Source organism: Gopherus flavomarginatus, chromosome 19 (assembly GCF_025201925.1).
Source record: "Gopherus flavomarginatus isolate rGopFla2 chromosome 19, rGopFla2.mat.asm, whole genome shotgun sequence".
Classification (NCBI taxonomy): Eukaryota; Metazoa; Chordata; order Testudines; family Testudinidae; genus Gopherus; species Gopherus flavomarginatus.
In genome coordinates this window covers 17,588,642-17,604,909 of record NC_066635.1, presented here as the reverse complement: position 1 = coordinate 17,604,909, position 16,268 = coordinate 17,588,642, and the positions used below count along the sequence as shown (strand labels likewise).

Below are 16,268 nucleotides of genomic sequence, written 5' to 3'. Positions count from 1 at the left end.
GATGTGTGAGCTGCTAGCTAATCATGCAACTGTGCAGCAGTAGTTCATATTTCTCCATGAGATCAGCAAGAAGCCTGCTCAAACATATTAGGAAGCATGAAAATTCCAGACTGTTCCTATTTGCCATCATCCAGGTATAAAGACCATACAAAACTATGGCATAAACATCACTAGATTAATGTAATAGTACATACTATGGGATACACGGCTGCTTAAGTTGCTCAGTGGTCTAATGCTGGTTGTACTACTTAGACTTTCAGAAACCACATATTCATATCTAACTCAGGCCTCTTTCCTGCTACAGTAACTAAACTGAGTTTCATGCAGTTCACTCTCTTTTGCAAATAAATCCTTAAAAAAATAAAATGCTGGTTGCAATGCATGGACACTAATGATCCCAGGAAAGTGACCAGGAATTTTACCCAGGACAAGCTAATCGTTTTCCTCCAGTTACTCCTATCCTTTAGCATGCACCATAGCAACTGGTACGCTGACAGTTACAATTTGGTAGTGTTATTATGGGGAAGTGGTGGTAACCCTTCTATTTAAGATTGCCAAACACTTCCCATTATAATTTTTACCTCCAACTGGCATCTGTTGGTATTTTTCTGAGAGCTCTATGGTCCTCTATGACTTTTAGTAGGGACTTGGTATTATAGAACTGGGGAAATCTTTTAGATGATAGGTGCATGTTTGAATTCAGACAGATTAAATTTCAGAACAAGACACCAATTTCTACATAATTCCTAATAAATGTATTGTTTTATAGGCATCATACAACAGTCATGTGAAAAGTCACGTAATCTGAGCCTAACTTGGAAATAAGCAGGAATCTGAAGTGACTGTTGATCAGTTTTTATTTTGTCTTACTTTACAAAACTTGTATCTTAGAAAATGGCTACAGACTTCAACAGAACAATCAGCAGTAGCCTACTGTAGATAACGTATGCATGGCTGGGATCCATTTACAAAATAGATTAACGGTGACAAAGCCTGGAGGAGATGGAACTCTTAGTGAGAGTGTATTGCAGCACAGCTATCCAATAACAAGGAGTGTCACATGTGAAAGGATCATCCTTGTGAAGAAGCAGCCACTACCCCATCGTTAGAACTACACGGTAAGGAAACAGTGTATGAACAGAGTGGGTTTAACAAGTGAAGAGAGAGCAGACTGAAGGGTGTGTGGGGGGTGTGTGTGTGTTCCTTTTCTTAGGTAACAAATCAAAGAAACGTCTGCATAGATGTTCTGCAAAGGATATATGAACAGACTGAAGAATCTTTGTTTTAGAACTCTCCTTCTGAAGACCCCGTTTATTCTATTTTGTGGTTTAAGATTACCCCTACAATAAAGCTTCAGTGGTGTTTTTACAAAATTGTTTGATATGCTTTCCTGTCCCTTTCTACTGCTGTAAGTGATGCCACACATCTATTTCAAATTGATTTATATGGCCAAAAAAAAAAAGTAAATATAGTTTTAAGACTGCATCTTTGAAGTCTATCCTGTACACGAAATGAACAGAAACAATGTGCTTAAGGAAATCTTCAACAGCTATCCTTACCCAGCACAATAGGAAAGCTTATGTGCTCTGATTTTACATATCTGACCCCCTTAGCTATAATTTTAGAAAACATTCGAAGGGTGGTTTTATACCTCAATCTAGAATAAACAGTGTTCTCAAGAAACGATAATGAACCACATAATACTTGTAACCCAAGTAGATGCTATTTGTGAGCAACTGCTCAGATGCTTGGGGTATGTCATTACAGGAGCATGCTCTTGCACTTCTATAAGAAGTACTCTGATGGACTTCCTCTACCAGTGTTCCATTAAGGATTTTCTTGTGTTAACACTAAATATATATAAAAAAGGGAAGAAATGTTGGAGGTGAGTGATCACGGTCTCTTTCCCCAATCCTTTGCTGCTATCCTACATTTTCCATGTCTAAGATTCGAATAGGTGAGTAGTTTCAAACTCAGTTTGTCAGGTGGCAGGATCATTCACACAATGTAGTCAACTTTCTGGACCAGTCTGTAATTGAGAGTCATTTGTTTGCTTCCTTGGGTTTCTTTTCCTTAATATTCTTCTGGATAATTTTCCTAAGAGAAAGAATAATAAATTAGAGATTAATGCATCCAAGCGTATTTATACTTGAAAGATGAATCACGATCTGAACCACTCATTAGCCTCCCATTAGATATCTTTTTGCCTACTTACATCGCAGACTTTTAACATTCAGTGCACTTAATATAAAACAAGCATCTAACAGCAACAATCTTTAGATGTATTTATCTCTAATGTAGTACTGGGCCTTTGTGACCAAACTGTGCCAGATCCCCACGTACACAAACATGGACTCAAATTAGACCAATAAACCAGTTTCACATGGTCCTAAAATAGGGATGAGTTTATACCATCATCATTTAAACATTCATCATTTGTAGTAACCCAGTGTACGATCCAGCAACCTTCTTTTGCCTCTTCAAATGAGCAATTGTTTCTCTTCATCTTATGTCACACTGAGATGTGTGTCTCTGTCAGTCAAGCCCACGCCCTTGGAAATCTGTTCCACTGGCCCAGAGAGAGAGATTCTAGGCATTCTTGACTGCAGAGGTTAAGCCACCATGAATGGTGACTACAGGTTTGTTATTTCTGTTAATATTTCATATTCTTTAAAAACTTCCAGGAAGGGGAGTGGATTGGCTCGGGTGATTGACAGCTGTCTGGAGAGCTATACTTCAAGGTCGCAGGTTCAAATTCAACCCAGCTTCAAAATGAGCTGAATTGCTACCATTCAATAGTTGTTTGGTGGCATGTAAAAGGAATTATTGGCCTCAAATCTGGTTCCCAATGAACAGATGTTCGCACGAAGAGTCACCACTATAAATTGGCACCCTTACTAGCAGTCTCAGCAGAGAGGTCAAGGACTGAATTGGCTACTGAGACTGGACCAGAGTTGAGCCATCCAGTTCAGGTCTGAAGCACACTGACAGGGAAACATGGGGAAGCTTGCACCGCTGGTGCCATTGCTGGACCTATATTGTGGATAATGTATCTAGAGCTGTCAATTGAGCTATCCATGTAAACAGCAAATTTACATACAATTTTCTCTTTTTTTAAAAATCTGAAGTTCACTCTCTCCCTGTAGGTCAATAAAAACAGATTATCCCTCAGACCCTTTAGAAAGAAAGAAACTACGGTACGTACTTTTTTTTCTTGGCTTTTTCTAGTAAGTACTGAGGAGTGGTACGAATGTGCTCCCTTTCCAATGGTTTCTTAATCAGCTTCTTCTTTTGTTTGCTGAATATGGCATTTAGGAAAATAAGATTAAGGCTCTGTTAAAGGCAAGCTCAACATCTGAAATAATACTAGGTACTTACAATACTTGCAGATCCTCCAGAAAATAATTCCCAACAACTAATGCAAATTTTGTACAGCTGGTTTATTCCAAGAATTTAACAATTCAGCTAGCCTGCTTTTTTAGAGTTTCCCCTTCTCTGTCCTTGCCCCAGAGTGGCTGCCTCCCTCTGGACAATTAAGCCCATCTTTATTTTAAATAGGTTTTAAAAATAGTATGCATTGCTGAAACACATGTGGACAATGGTATATACAAACAGATTTCTAGCTTTGTGTTAAAAGTGGTCAGACCTATATGAAAAAAATATATAAGTAGTATTTTATTTTATTTTTTTTATAAACACACTGAAAATTTCAGCAAACGTCCAGAAACAATCTTAGCAGTTGGGCTGTTAGAGGCTGGCAGTCCTCCAGGATTTTATGCTCATTAGAGCTCTGAACCTGCAATGAGCGCCACCTACGCAAAACGGGGATGCTAGGAGCGGATTCTTAGAAACCTGAGGCTTCAAAGGAGATAATTGTTTTTACAGAATTTAAGACAAGTGCTTTCTTAAAAAAGAAACTCTGGGAACAGCTATTTTTATTCCTAAAAGTGCAGCTATAAATTTACCCATGTAAACATGTAAAATAATCAGACAGAAGAAAAACTGGAATCATATTCCCTTACAGCAAAACATTCCTTGTTTTGTTTCTAACTGTCCAATGTAATCATCCAGACTAAAAATGAAAATATCTGTATTTGATTTGTTAAGTTCAAACTACTAAAGAAGTTAAGTTTTGGAAGTCTCTCTTGTCCTGCTTTTATCCACACAACACGTAATTTAATTATGTTTACTAATGTGTTTTGCTCACATCTGTTCAATGCACCTGGTGCTACAAACAAGAGGCCAACATCAAACTTCACCCCCCTACCCCACCACCATTTTAACTACCTTTCATAACAATGTCGAATATTAATTCTGACAATACGTATGAAGAAAAGTTGAAAGCACTTGCACAGAAAGAGCAATATCTAACAGATGGCTTGCAACTCTCCTAATCTCAAATGTCACACGAATCACAAGGGTGAACTAAAGTAACCTTACCTTTGCAGTTTGCGGAAGGCTTTTATGTAGTCTGGCACAGGACAGCCAGCCTGCTGGATAACGTTGGCTACACTGGAAGAGAGGGAGGGGGAAATATCAAACAAAGTACTGAATTCCTGAGTAGATATACAGTTATTTAACGCAGAACAACTATTTCTAGGAAGTAGTTAGGTTACTTCTCATCTGCAAGGAAATGAAATGAGCCAGGGAAGTTTGAAGCAGAAAGAGAAAACAGTAACAATCAAATGATACAGATGAAAACAAAACACTCAAGTTCACTGGCTTGTAATGAACTGAAACTAAAATTCCATTAGTATAGTAACTATGGTAGGTAAATGACTGGAGTAATGAGAAGCCAAAAAGGAAAGTTTTGCCAAAGACTTAATTCACAAGCATCAGTAGGCTGAGGGATGAGACTAGGACCGTAGGTTCAAAACCACTGCAGAATGCAGAAGCTTCTTGAAAAAATTATCAGCAGTTTTGTTTGATAGTGCAAGGCAAGAGACTTAGGAGGACCAAAAAAATAGCACCCACAGCTACGTAGCAGACCAGGTCAATTGCATTGGCCTTACTGCTATTAAAAAGTCACACATTCACCAATTCCACCAACGAGCCCTGATATTTCACTGCATGCTTATAAACTGTGCTGTTAATATATCAGTCCCTTGTATTGCGATTATTGGGTTTGAGTGCAGCAAGTGAGAAGACACTGAATTCTCTATCAGTACATTCACAAAACACATCAAGGTTAAGCTTCCCACACTAAAGGGTAATTTGGTGACAGATCACCTTGCAAGTCCAAATATGGAGAGCTGAGAACTGAAACTTTTATGCTGGGGTGAGGAATTTAATACCAAATGCACAACCATTTGGTAATTGTTTGTCCCGAGAAAGGATCCCACAACGTGGGAGTGAAACTTAAGGAGCATCACTGTCACATTTCCCAATTTACCTTCGTATTAAAGGTTTATCATCTTCAGTAAAAAAAGTAACTGCTTTTCCTGTGTGTCCTGCTCTTCCAGTACGACCTGCCAAAGACCAATAAAGTTAAGAGTTTTTACTTTAATACTGACCAGCAGCTTAATGAAGAAGTAATTCTTCCTCCCTAACTATCACCAAGTGCAGTTTGCCAATACATGACTTAGCAGTTTTCATTTAGCCACGTAGTTCATAGTGAGTAAGAGTAACAAGTTGCAACTACGAAGGATATAAAAACACTTTACAAAACAAGAATTAGAGATCATAAAACCTCTTGGAGGTATGCGAGAAACCCAGTTTTACGGATGGACGAACGGGGGTATGAAGTAGGTTAAATGATGTAGCAGAGTCGGTGTCAGAGCTGGGGTAATCCAGGAGGCTTGATGGCAAGATTTCTACTCTAAACACCAGACAACACTCTCCATTCAAAAGCTAACACAGACAGAGAACGAGTCCACACATCCTCCTTTGTCCAAGAATGCTTACTCACCTATCCTGTGGATGTACTCCACGGCACTGGCTGGGAAGTCATAGTTAATGACCATATTCACTCCTTTGAAGTCAATCCCTCGTGCTAGCAAGGCTGTGCAGATGAGCACCCAAATCTTTCCAGCTCTGAAACTGTGTACCACGTTATCTCTCTGGCGAAACACAAATTGTATAAGTGACCTTCTAATTAGCAGTTTGAGAATGGAAGAGGTATTGATATCTGCCAACATTATACTAAACAGTATGTCCAATTCCCACCCTCCCTTCAAACAAAAGGCCATACAGTCATGACACAAGACCACTTGTCATGCAACTACCGCAGATGGATGTTCTAGTTTTTACACGACAGCTTGTACAATCTGCTTTCTGAACAGTTTCTGTACAAGACAACTGCATTTACAGATTCCTACCTGTTGCTGTGTTTTGTCTGCATGGATGACATCCACATTGACCCCTTCATAAACAAGCTCATGGAAGAGCTCTTTAGCCCTTTCAATGGACTGCACAAAAACAAGGACAGGAGGAGCAAATCCCTGCAAGAGAACAAGCTTGTTTAAGGCTCTCAAGGTTTCTGCTTACAAGTCCTTTTCCCATCTCAGTTCACCTTCAGTACTGTGCTGCCATGGATTTAATCAGCCTGCATAGTTTACATTTCGGACAGCGATTTGTGACTGACAAAACTCTCCTGAGGCCTGGATTAATCAGATTCTGACTTAGATGCATTACACCTGGGCTTTGGGATGAGGACTAAATTTGCCACATAGAAAGCAACAATCTAGAACAGAGGTGGGCAAACTACGGCCCACGAAACCCTCCTGCCCGGCCCCTGAGCTCCTGGCCCGAGAGACTACCCCCCGGCCCCTCCTCTGCTTTTCCCCCCTCCCCTGCAGCCTCAGCTCACTGCGCCGTCAGCACAAGGTTCTGGGTGGCAGGCTCCGAGTTCCTGGGGCAGCGCAGCTGCAGAGCCCAGCCCAGCACATGATGCATGGCTGGTTTCAGTCGGGCAGCAGGGCTGCCTGTCCTGGTGCAGCGATGGCGCCAGCCACCGGTGCTCCAAGCAGCGCGGTAAGGGGGCAGGGAGTGGGGTTGGATAGAGTGCAGGGGAGTTTTGGGGTGGTGGTCAGGGGTGTGGATGGGTTGGGGTGGTGAGTGGGCGGGGAATAAGGGGGTTGAATGGAGGCAGGGGTTCTGGGGGAGCAATCAGGAAGGAGAGGAAGGGTTGGATGTGATGGCGGGGGGCAGGAGTTCCAGGGGCAGTCAGGAAGGAGAGAGGGGGTTGGATGGGGCAGTGGGTGGCAGTTAAGGCCGGGGGATCTGGGGGCAGTCATGGGACAGAGAGAAGGAGGGGTTGGATGGGGCAGGGGTCCTGGGGGCTGTCAGGAAAGGGGGGGGTTGGATGGCACAATGGGGGGCAGTTAGGGGCAGAGGGTCCGGAGGCAGTCAGGGGACAGAGAGAAGGGAGGGTTGGATGGGGCAGAGGTCCTGGGGGGGCTGTCAGAGGGTGAGAAGCGGGGGGGGGGGGTTGGATAGGGGGTGGGGGCCAGGCCACGCATTGCTGTTTGGGGAAGCACAACCTCCCCTAACCAGCCCTCCATACAATTACAGAAACCCAGTGCAGCCCTCAGGCCAAAAAGTTTGCCCGTCCTGACCTAGAAGAAAGAATTGAGTGGCTACATAACTACAAAACAACAACAAAAATACATTCTCAAGTAAAATTTAGTTGACAATGAACCGTAGAAATTTCGTCTCTATTTTACGTGACTCTGGGGTTAAAAAACTGAGACCAAAACATACATTCGCTCTTTTTCCAAAGCAGCCCATTGTGCACTGCAGCTGTGTTAGTAAGTTAATAAGCAGGGAGGAAAGGTGCTCTGTCACCCATAACTACCTTTTTAACTAGGTCTCTCATTGCCAGTAGTTTTCCTGTCTCTGAGCCAACAAACAAGAGCTCTTGATCTACTGTCTCTGCTGCAGCGTTTCTGAAACAAAAAATCAAATCACACAGAAAGAAGCCATTGTTAGTGTCTCACAGGTATAAGCATTTTACTACTGAGAAAAGAAATACTTCACATCTTGCAGTAATTTCTCCAATACACCCTCCTCCTCAAGGTAATGCTCCCTACTCTGAGCAATTAAATACTCAAAGCAGAACGCTACCTTCCCCTGTTGCACAGAAAGGACCCATACATGCATAATACTGCCCCGCATATCTGATTGTTGAGATGCTGAAACTGTGGCAGCAGTTGAACAGCTGACGAATATACAACTAAACGGAGAGGAGACGCAAGTAGTTCTCTGCCTACGTAGGGGCCAACAGCTGGCTGAATGAGACAGGAGATCCCACAAGAAAGAAGACCGAGTCAATACCTGCACCCTTACCTTGCTCCAACAGACACCAAAATGATATTGTCCAGGTTGAGTTTGCACCATTGCTCTACATCGAATGCAAAGGTTGCGCTGAACAAGGCTCTTTTGACAACATGGGACGTGCATGCCAGGAAAATGGAGGCTAACTGGTCTCTGAACCCCGACTTCCCATCTTCAAATAGTTTGTCTGATTCATCAACCACCAACCATTCAACTCTAGGAAAAACAAGATTTTTCTGTTCAATAGTAGCAGCTTATACGGGAGAAAAATACAAGTCCTGAAAGGACATCATAGGTTTAAATTTTGTGCATGCATAGATCTAGCACTTGTTCAGAGATTCTGACAGGAAGAAAGTCACTAGCAAAAACAAACTTTAAAAAACCCCTCTTCATACCTTGTCAAGTCTATGACTGGAGGATCTTGTTTCAGCAAATAAATGAGTCTGTTTGGAGTAGTCACTAGTATATCTATAGAAAAAGCAAAATAATGTTAAAGAGAAGTAGGAGGGGGGAAAAATCGTGTTGAAATAGATATGCAGCATGGTCTGAGCACAGCCCTTGGATCCAAGAGCACTAATCCTTGAAGCGACTCGCCCAAAGCCTCTTAGCAAATCAGTGTCAGGTCATCTCCCTGTGTTTCTGATTTCCACATCTGTAAAAATGGAGCTGTTTGTTTTTATTTATTTACTTTAAACATAAGGACGTTGTGAGGATGTGTTAACATCCAGAGTTATATAAAAGCTAGAAGTCTTGTTAAGTAGATATAGTTCACAACGTGCGGTGGACAAGATTCCAATGGCAGAGCCCAATGATTCTGCATTAATAAGCCACCACAAAGCACTGAAGTGGTTGCCACTCTCTGCTTTCCAGAGCCAAACTCAGCTACATGCCTGTATTCCAACAACTGAGTGACACAGCACAGTTAGTTATCAGACTGCTTGTTTTCTCCTCACCACCCCAAGGCGCTATTCCAGTATTCAAGTGGCATTTGTTTTGTACAGCAGAGGTAGCTCTTCCCTTTTTAATTTCTGGAGCTATTTCTCTTCCTCCCACCTTTTTTTAAATGTCCTGATTCCAAGGATATTGTATTCACAGAAGCAAGTAACTACAGGACTTGGATGGCACTTACTGACCTGTTTAAATCATACATCACTTAAAACTTGTGTTCTAGATTTCAAAGGCTTCAGAGAATCCCTATGCAGTCATTAGAATGATTACCAAATTTCTGAGATGATTTGAGCCCAAACTTCTTGGTTGCTTCAGTTGCTTTATGGATCATATGTATTCTGAATCCAGTCCCCTCAGACAGCTTTACCAGCTCTCGGTGGGTCTGAAATATACAACAATACATAGTGGGGTAGCTTTTGGAACAACAACAAACAACAAAAAGACACACAAGCCCTACACAGAGTGTAATACATACATGGCTTCAAAAAACACTCAGATTTCAGATCGTCTTGGGGGAAAAAACAACAATTTTTAAATTGAAGTATTTTTGACATCACAAAACTCAGGCTTCCAACCTGAATTATTCACTTGCACAAAATTCTCCCCACGGGTCTGCACGCCACAGTGTGACTCTTACTGGCTGCTCTCACTACATACACAAAACTCCCATTGATGTAAAATGGAACTCCACGAACAAAGCAGAAATTGATTACTTGAGTTAAGACTTTTAAAAGGATGTTTTTGCCTCAAATACAGAAAATAAGGCAGCACTAACATCTCCTGTGCTTATCTGCTGGAGCATAACTGTTAAAAGTTGTAATGGAATTTTAAAACAAGATCCAGGAGTCTTGAGTCCCAGTTTCCTGTTCTAACCATGTCTTTACATTTCATAATACCCCAAAGCATAGTAGGCATAGAAGACAAACATTTCTTTAAACATTCTTTCATATACACTTGAATTTTATCAGATAAAGTCCGAGGATAGGAAAGAAAAACAGGTCCACCAAGCTTCTGTTTTTCTGAACCAGAATAATGGGAGTACTTACAAATACAGTGCATAACTATTCTATGGCAACTTAAAAAAAATCCCTACCTGACTAGCAAGTTCTCGGGTAGGCGATATGATCAGAGCTCGAAATCCTTTATTCATAGGTTGTTTCAGATGTGTTAAAATAGGAATGCTAAAAGCCAAAGTCTTTCCTGATCCAGTGGGAGCTGAAGCCAGAAGTTCCCGACCCTATGAATATAAAACGGGAAAATGCTGAACATTTACATTTAGTGTTTTTTATTGAATGCAAAAAGCTGCATTAACAATAAATCAATCAATCAGGAAATGCAGACGTTAAGCTTCTCACACTGTGTTACCTCAACCATATTTGCACCTACTGCAAGTTGAGGTTATATTTAAACTGCCTTCCTAGCAATAGAAAAATACTGAATTTGAGGAAGTTAACACATAGATGTTTCCACTAGTTATACCATCACAAGATTTGAGTCTGAACTACAGTACTATGTTTACTCTATTTTAAAATAACATTTTCACGGTCCGAATGGGAACTCTCTGTCCAAGTCATACCATCTCATTGTATATCGAAGTGTAAGACAAGGAGACTTACATGAAGCATGACTGGAATGGCTTGCATCTGAATTGGCGTTGGGACCTGGAAGCCAGCAGCTTGAATATTCTGCATTATTTTAGGCAGGATTTTATATTCTGCTTGAAGCTGCTCAAATGTGGCAATTGGTTCAGGGAGATCTGTTCCTTGGATATTAATCTTGTGTTTATTTCTGAAATGGTTTATCTAGAAGGCAAAATGTAAAAATTACACAACATGGCAGAAAAGAATAGCAGCCACTTTGTTCTTCAATAGTACATTTTCAGATAAATTGATTAAGCCTCATATAACACCTTTACGAAGGTATTATTTTACAGATGTGAAAATGTGACTTGAACAAGTTCACACAGGGAGAGTTGGGTCCTAATTTCAGTTCTGACGTCAAGTCTTCTGATTCTCATTCCTATTCTCTTAATAACCACACCAGGATGCCTCCCCAAAAATACCCCAGAAATGCTCTAAATAGTTTTCAAACTTAATACTTTTAAAACCATTTCCTAGAAGAAAATTACAGAACAGTCACAACCTTTACAGCTTTATTGTCAACATTTAAGTTCCTCCATTAACAGCTGCTATACTACAGATAAAGACAGTGATCCTGCAAAGACTTATTCGAGTGCTTAAATTTACACATAGGAATACAGTAGAACTGACCAGTCAACCACACACTTCATATGGAACAGGAAGTACACAATCAGGTAGCAGTAGATTAAAAAAAAACAAAAAACAGTAAATACAATATTGTGTTAAACGTAAACTACTAAAAAATAAAGAGTTCATAACATTTTTCTTCTACATAGTAACGTTTCAAAGCTGTATTAATTCAATGTTCAAAGAACAACCATAATGTTTTGTTCAGAGTTAGGAACATTTCAGAGTTACGAACAACCTCCATCCCCGAGGTGTTCGTAACTCTGAGGTTCTACTGTAGTCCACTATTTACGTGCATTAACTTAAGCACTTCAACGTGTCTTTGTATAGAATCATCGCTAGAGTTATTAACTGACTCTAGATTACGTTCCTATTTGTGACACTAGTAAGTTATGCACATCTGGATCAATTTTCCAATTCTTTTGTCACACTATACTGACTTCATCACAAAAGACAACGCAGCAAATAACTGCAGCTTCCAGATGACATGCTCATACAAGTGAGCACACAACTATTTTTAGCTACATTTAAATAAGCAAGCCTCACCCTTTGCTGTCTGAGTTGTTCCAGTTTCTCCGCAGTGGGTTTCTTTTCCCGCTTTTCTCTTGTATCTTTAATCTTTGTTTCCAAAGAGGACATCCACAATATCCCATCATTTTCCACAACAGAACTGACTGAAATACGTTCTAAAAGTTTGAATGAATGTGCATTATTAAAAAAAAAATGATATATATATATATATATATATATCAAGTCAAAGAATAACGTAGTAAGAGGAACTGACATTAAGAGCTTGACTTTAAGACCAATGAAGTCAATGGTAATGTTCTCATCAAATGGTTGCAGGCTCAGCCTTAGTTCTGCATTCTGGCAAGATTATTTCATTAGCCCTGAACTCAGCCAGCCGCTTCTGGCCAAGAATGTAGCTGGTAACTTCCACAGATTTTTATCATAAAATAAATTACAGACCAATTAATTTGCATTTGCATCAGCATCTCTTATTCATTTATTTACACCCCAAGAGTGCTAGGTACTTTAAGGACATGTAAGATGATAAAGATAGCAAAGAATCCTGTGGTGCCTTATAGACTAACACATGTTTTGGAGCATGAGCTTTCGTGGGTGAATATCCACTTCGTCGGATGCATGTAGTGGAAATTTCCAGGGGCAGGTATATATATGCAAGCAAGAAGCAAGCTAGAGATAACGAGGTTAGTTCAATCAGGGAGGATGAGGCCCAGTTCTAGCAGTTGAGATGTGAAAACCAAGGGAGGAGAAACTGGTTTTGTAGTTGGCAAGCCATTCACAGTCTATGTTTAATCCTGAGCTGGTGGTGTCAAAATTGCAGATGAACTGAAGCTCAGCAGTTTCTCTTTGAAGTCTGGTCCTGAAGTTATTTTGCTGCAGTATGGCCACTTTAAGATCTGCTATTGTGTGGCCAGGGAGGTTGAAGTGTTCTCCTACAGGTTTTCATATATTGCCATTCCTAATATCTGATGATAAAGATGTTTGCCCCCACCCCAAGTTTGTAGTCTAAAAAGAAAAAAACATCTGAAAGTTATGGAAAAAGTGATACAAGAAGAGCTGAACTCAAGAATAATTTATTCAATAAATAATGCTTTCACTTCCATTATTTTACTACAATTATTCCATGCCATATGTTAAATAAATTAATTGACTATTGTTTTAAATATTCAATCGTGCTAGATACAAGATATCAGAAGAGCAGTGGTGGGGATATTATACAATTTCATGATTTACAGCAGGAGCCCTTTGCCCATATACTGGTATTCCTATACTGTTAAAATGTTCATAGCATAGATGCAATTTTTTATTGGCAAAGCTGAGTGTTGTACCAACATAGTAAAACTGCCCCCACAATGTAAACAACTTATACTGGTAAAAGTGCAGAACTGCCAGTATAACTGTGTCTATCCTAGGGGCGTCTGCTGGCACAGCTATATCAGTCAGGGCTCTCACCTCTTCACACCCGACAGACGTAGCTATACCAACAAAAGTCTGTCACATGACCTGGCCTTACTGTTTTATCATTAAGATAGCGTATAAAGACATATTCTTTTTTCCGTGGAGTTATTACTTCTCCTACCTATAGACTAATATGGTTTGCATCCAGATATAATCATAACTGCATCCTAGGAGACCTAACTGAAAAGCACCCTACACCTCCAACCTAACTACTAAACTAAACAGAGAAGAATACCGCTCAGTTGCAACTATAAGCATAGCCCCCTGGCAGAATTCAGATAAGACCTCATGGCCTTGTGTACAGTATAGTTAAAGTAGGACGACATCCCTAGAGCTGAGGCAGTTGTCCTAGTACAAGTGTTCTCATACTGGCATAACTTAGTCCCGTACAGGAAAGGAAATAAGCTAAACCCATATAAGGCTCCTTTATTCCAGCACAACTGCATCCACTCCCAAAACCAACATAGTTATACTGGAACAAAATTGTTTGCCATCAGGCTTCAAGAGACTTCAGCAGTTAGCTAATTTAGATGGAAGAATTCTGCAGCATCCTGGCACCTCTTCCTCTTCTTTTTTTAAAAACAGAATGGGACTATCTAGACAGTGTTATCACAGTTCAATATTACTAAAATACAAAGACATCAGTGAGCAACTTATTTTTAAATTAATCTTAGTAAGAAATTTAACTCAAAAAGCAAGGAATTAGGAAAACTGTTGTTTTAAAAATTACCTTTGCATAGCAGATATTTAAAACAATGACAAGAATCAAATACTAGACTTTTAGAGCTTGTATTCCTTCACAGGATTTTCATGGCATTTGTTATTATCCAATTTATTAGTGTTAGAAATTTCTTTTGCTTGGTAATTCCTACACTTGTTCATACAAGTCAGATTTCTCAGTTTTGTTACTGAAATTCAGTTTCTGTTATGTAAGCAATTGGAACACATTCTCTTGTACGGAAGAGAAAATCTCACTACCTTGGGTCTTTCGCTTTCTTTTCTTCCCTTTAAAGTTCCCTGTGTCTTGTTTTCTCTTCCTTGCATTCCCTGCATTAAGCCTCTCTTCTGAGTCATCTGCTTTCTCATCCATGTGCGATTCAAGTGGCTGTATTTTAACTTTGGATTTCTTGGAGCCATTTGTTCCCAGGCCATTTTCAAAAATATTTGGATGCTTTGTATCTTTGCTTCCAAAAAAGTCAAGACTCTCTGGAGAGTCAAATTCAGTGTGTCTCACTTTTACCACCTGAAATGCAAAAAAAAAAGAAAGAACGAACTTAACCGACTGAATTAACTGTTCCAATATCAATGAAAAGTGCTTTGCACTGACTATTCTAACAAACACCAAAGCGGGCCAGAACCAGCAACCGAGGAAGGGATCCTGGGGCCAGATCATCCAGCAAGGGCGGGGGGGCAGAACCAGAATCTGGCGAGGGAACCATCAGGGTCAGAGAGAACCGGGCAGGCAGCAGGACCAGCCACTTAGCAATACCAGAGGCCAGGACGGGGCACCCAGCTAGAGACCCGCCCCCGGAGACTGGGCCGAGACTCAGGGCCAGAACCAGGGGCCGGGAGATGGACCAAGGCGCCAGAACCAGCCCATCACGCCGGAGCCGGGGGGGGGCAGAACCACGAGGGCGGGCGGAGCCAGGCGCCGGCTCGCGGCGGGGGCGGGGCGGGGCGGGCCCGGCCCCGGCCCGGGCGGTACCTTGAAGCGCCGGGCATCCTGGCTGAAGCGCTTCACATCGAACCTGGCGCCAGCCCTCAGCTTCCGGAAGAACCCGTCGGCATCCATCTTTCCCCAGTATGCACCGCGGCGGCGAGGCGCTTCCCAGCATGCTCAGCTCTGCGCATGGGCCGGAACACGGCGCTACCCGGCGTGCTCTGCGGCCGAGGGCTGCCCGTTGTTCTGCAAAGGTGGGTCCGGGAGGAGAAAATCGTCACTTCCGGCTAAGTCAAGGGCGGAAGGTCCCTTTCCCCCAGGGCACATGTCAGCTACGGGTCCCTCACAGCCCCGTCCACGTGGCTTTGCCCGGCTGCTCCCAGGGTGATGTGATGTCATGGCAACACTGTAGTGTGACGTGATGCTGTCACAGCATCACATGATCACAGTGCAATGTCATGGCATCATAGCAACACGTTGCATGGCAGCGTTGCGTCACGGTGACACGTCATCACATTACAATGTTACGTCATGGGCTGTCATTTATTTATTCTGTGTTTGCATATTCGCGGAGCCATAGCGTCTTGAGTGGCCATGTGGAGCTTTTGGGGTGCACCACTGACTTTGGGTAGCAAGCACTCCTGGACAATGTGTATCATTGTTAACTCTGAGCTGTGCTGCAGCTACAGCTTGGACTGTGTTGTCCTGGAGATTGTATCAAAATATTGTGTAATGGTGTCCTTGCAATGCAAGATAGTGCATCATGATTCCCGGTCATTATATCAAGCCAAAATAACATCACATCACTTTGCTGCTATCAGACTGCAGTACTCCTGTATCAAAATGTAACCCATGTGCCTTAAAAATATCATTACATCAGGACATAACTGTCTCCCTATGAACTTTTTGAGATAAGATGTTATTGCACAATCTGAAAAATGCACTTGTCCACTAGTTGGTGAAAAGAGGGACCTGGTAAGTAAAGTGCTACAATAAGGTGTGCAGCAGGATAATTTAACCATACGGCGATAAACCAAATTGCATCCAAAAAACATTTTTTTTCAAAAGATCATATCACAGTGTAACAGTAAGTGATACTATTGTTCCAAAACATCACCATATTGCAACCAAAC

The 16,268-nt window shown here is 41.4% G+C and overlaps 1 protein-coding gene across 1 annotated transcript; it reads right to left on the bottom strand.

Annotated features, from left to right (window-relative positions):
* Positions 1 to 839: 839 nt before the first annotated feature.
* Positions 840 to 15,340, bottom strand: DDX52 (DExD-box helicase 52). Its single transcript, XM_050929381.1, has 15 exons — positions 15,181 to 15,340; positions 14,454 to 14,718; positions 12,036 to 12,175; positions 10,839 to 11,024; positions 10,316 to 10,459; positions 9,493 to 9,604; positions 8,670 to 8,742; positions 8,287 to 8,490; positions 7,796 to 7,886; positions 6,318 to 6,440; positions 5,909 to 6,059; positions 5,393 to 5,468; positions 4,441 to 4,512; positions 3,206 to 3,298; positions 840 to 2,097 (listed from the first exon to the last, which is right to left on the bottom strand). Exons 1-15 carry the CDS (start codon positions 15,265 to 15,267, stop codon positions 2,043 to 2,045), a joined length of 1,872 nt encoding a protein of 623 aa, XP_050785338.1. The 5' UTR covers positions 15,268 to 15,340; the 3' UTR covers positions 840 to 2,042.
* Positions 15,341 to 16,268: the final 928 nt, after the last annotated feature.

Bases quoted from the DNA above. Each gene is read 5' to 3' on its own strand.
- DDX52 (XM_050929381.1), bottom strand. From the start codon at position 15,267: ATGGATGCCGACGGGTTCTTCCGGAAGCTGAGGGCTGGCGCCAGGTTC. The intron at 14,719-15,180 runs GTACCGCCCGGG...TTTGCATTTCAG, and splicing joins AGGATGCCCGGCGCTTCAAG to GTGGTAAAAGTGAGACACAC. The intron at 7,887-8,286 runs GTAAGGGTGCAG...TTTTTGTTTCAG, and splicing joins TTGGTGTCTGTTGGAGCAAG to AAACGCTGCAGCAGAGACAG.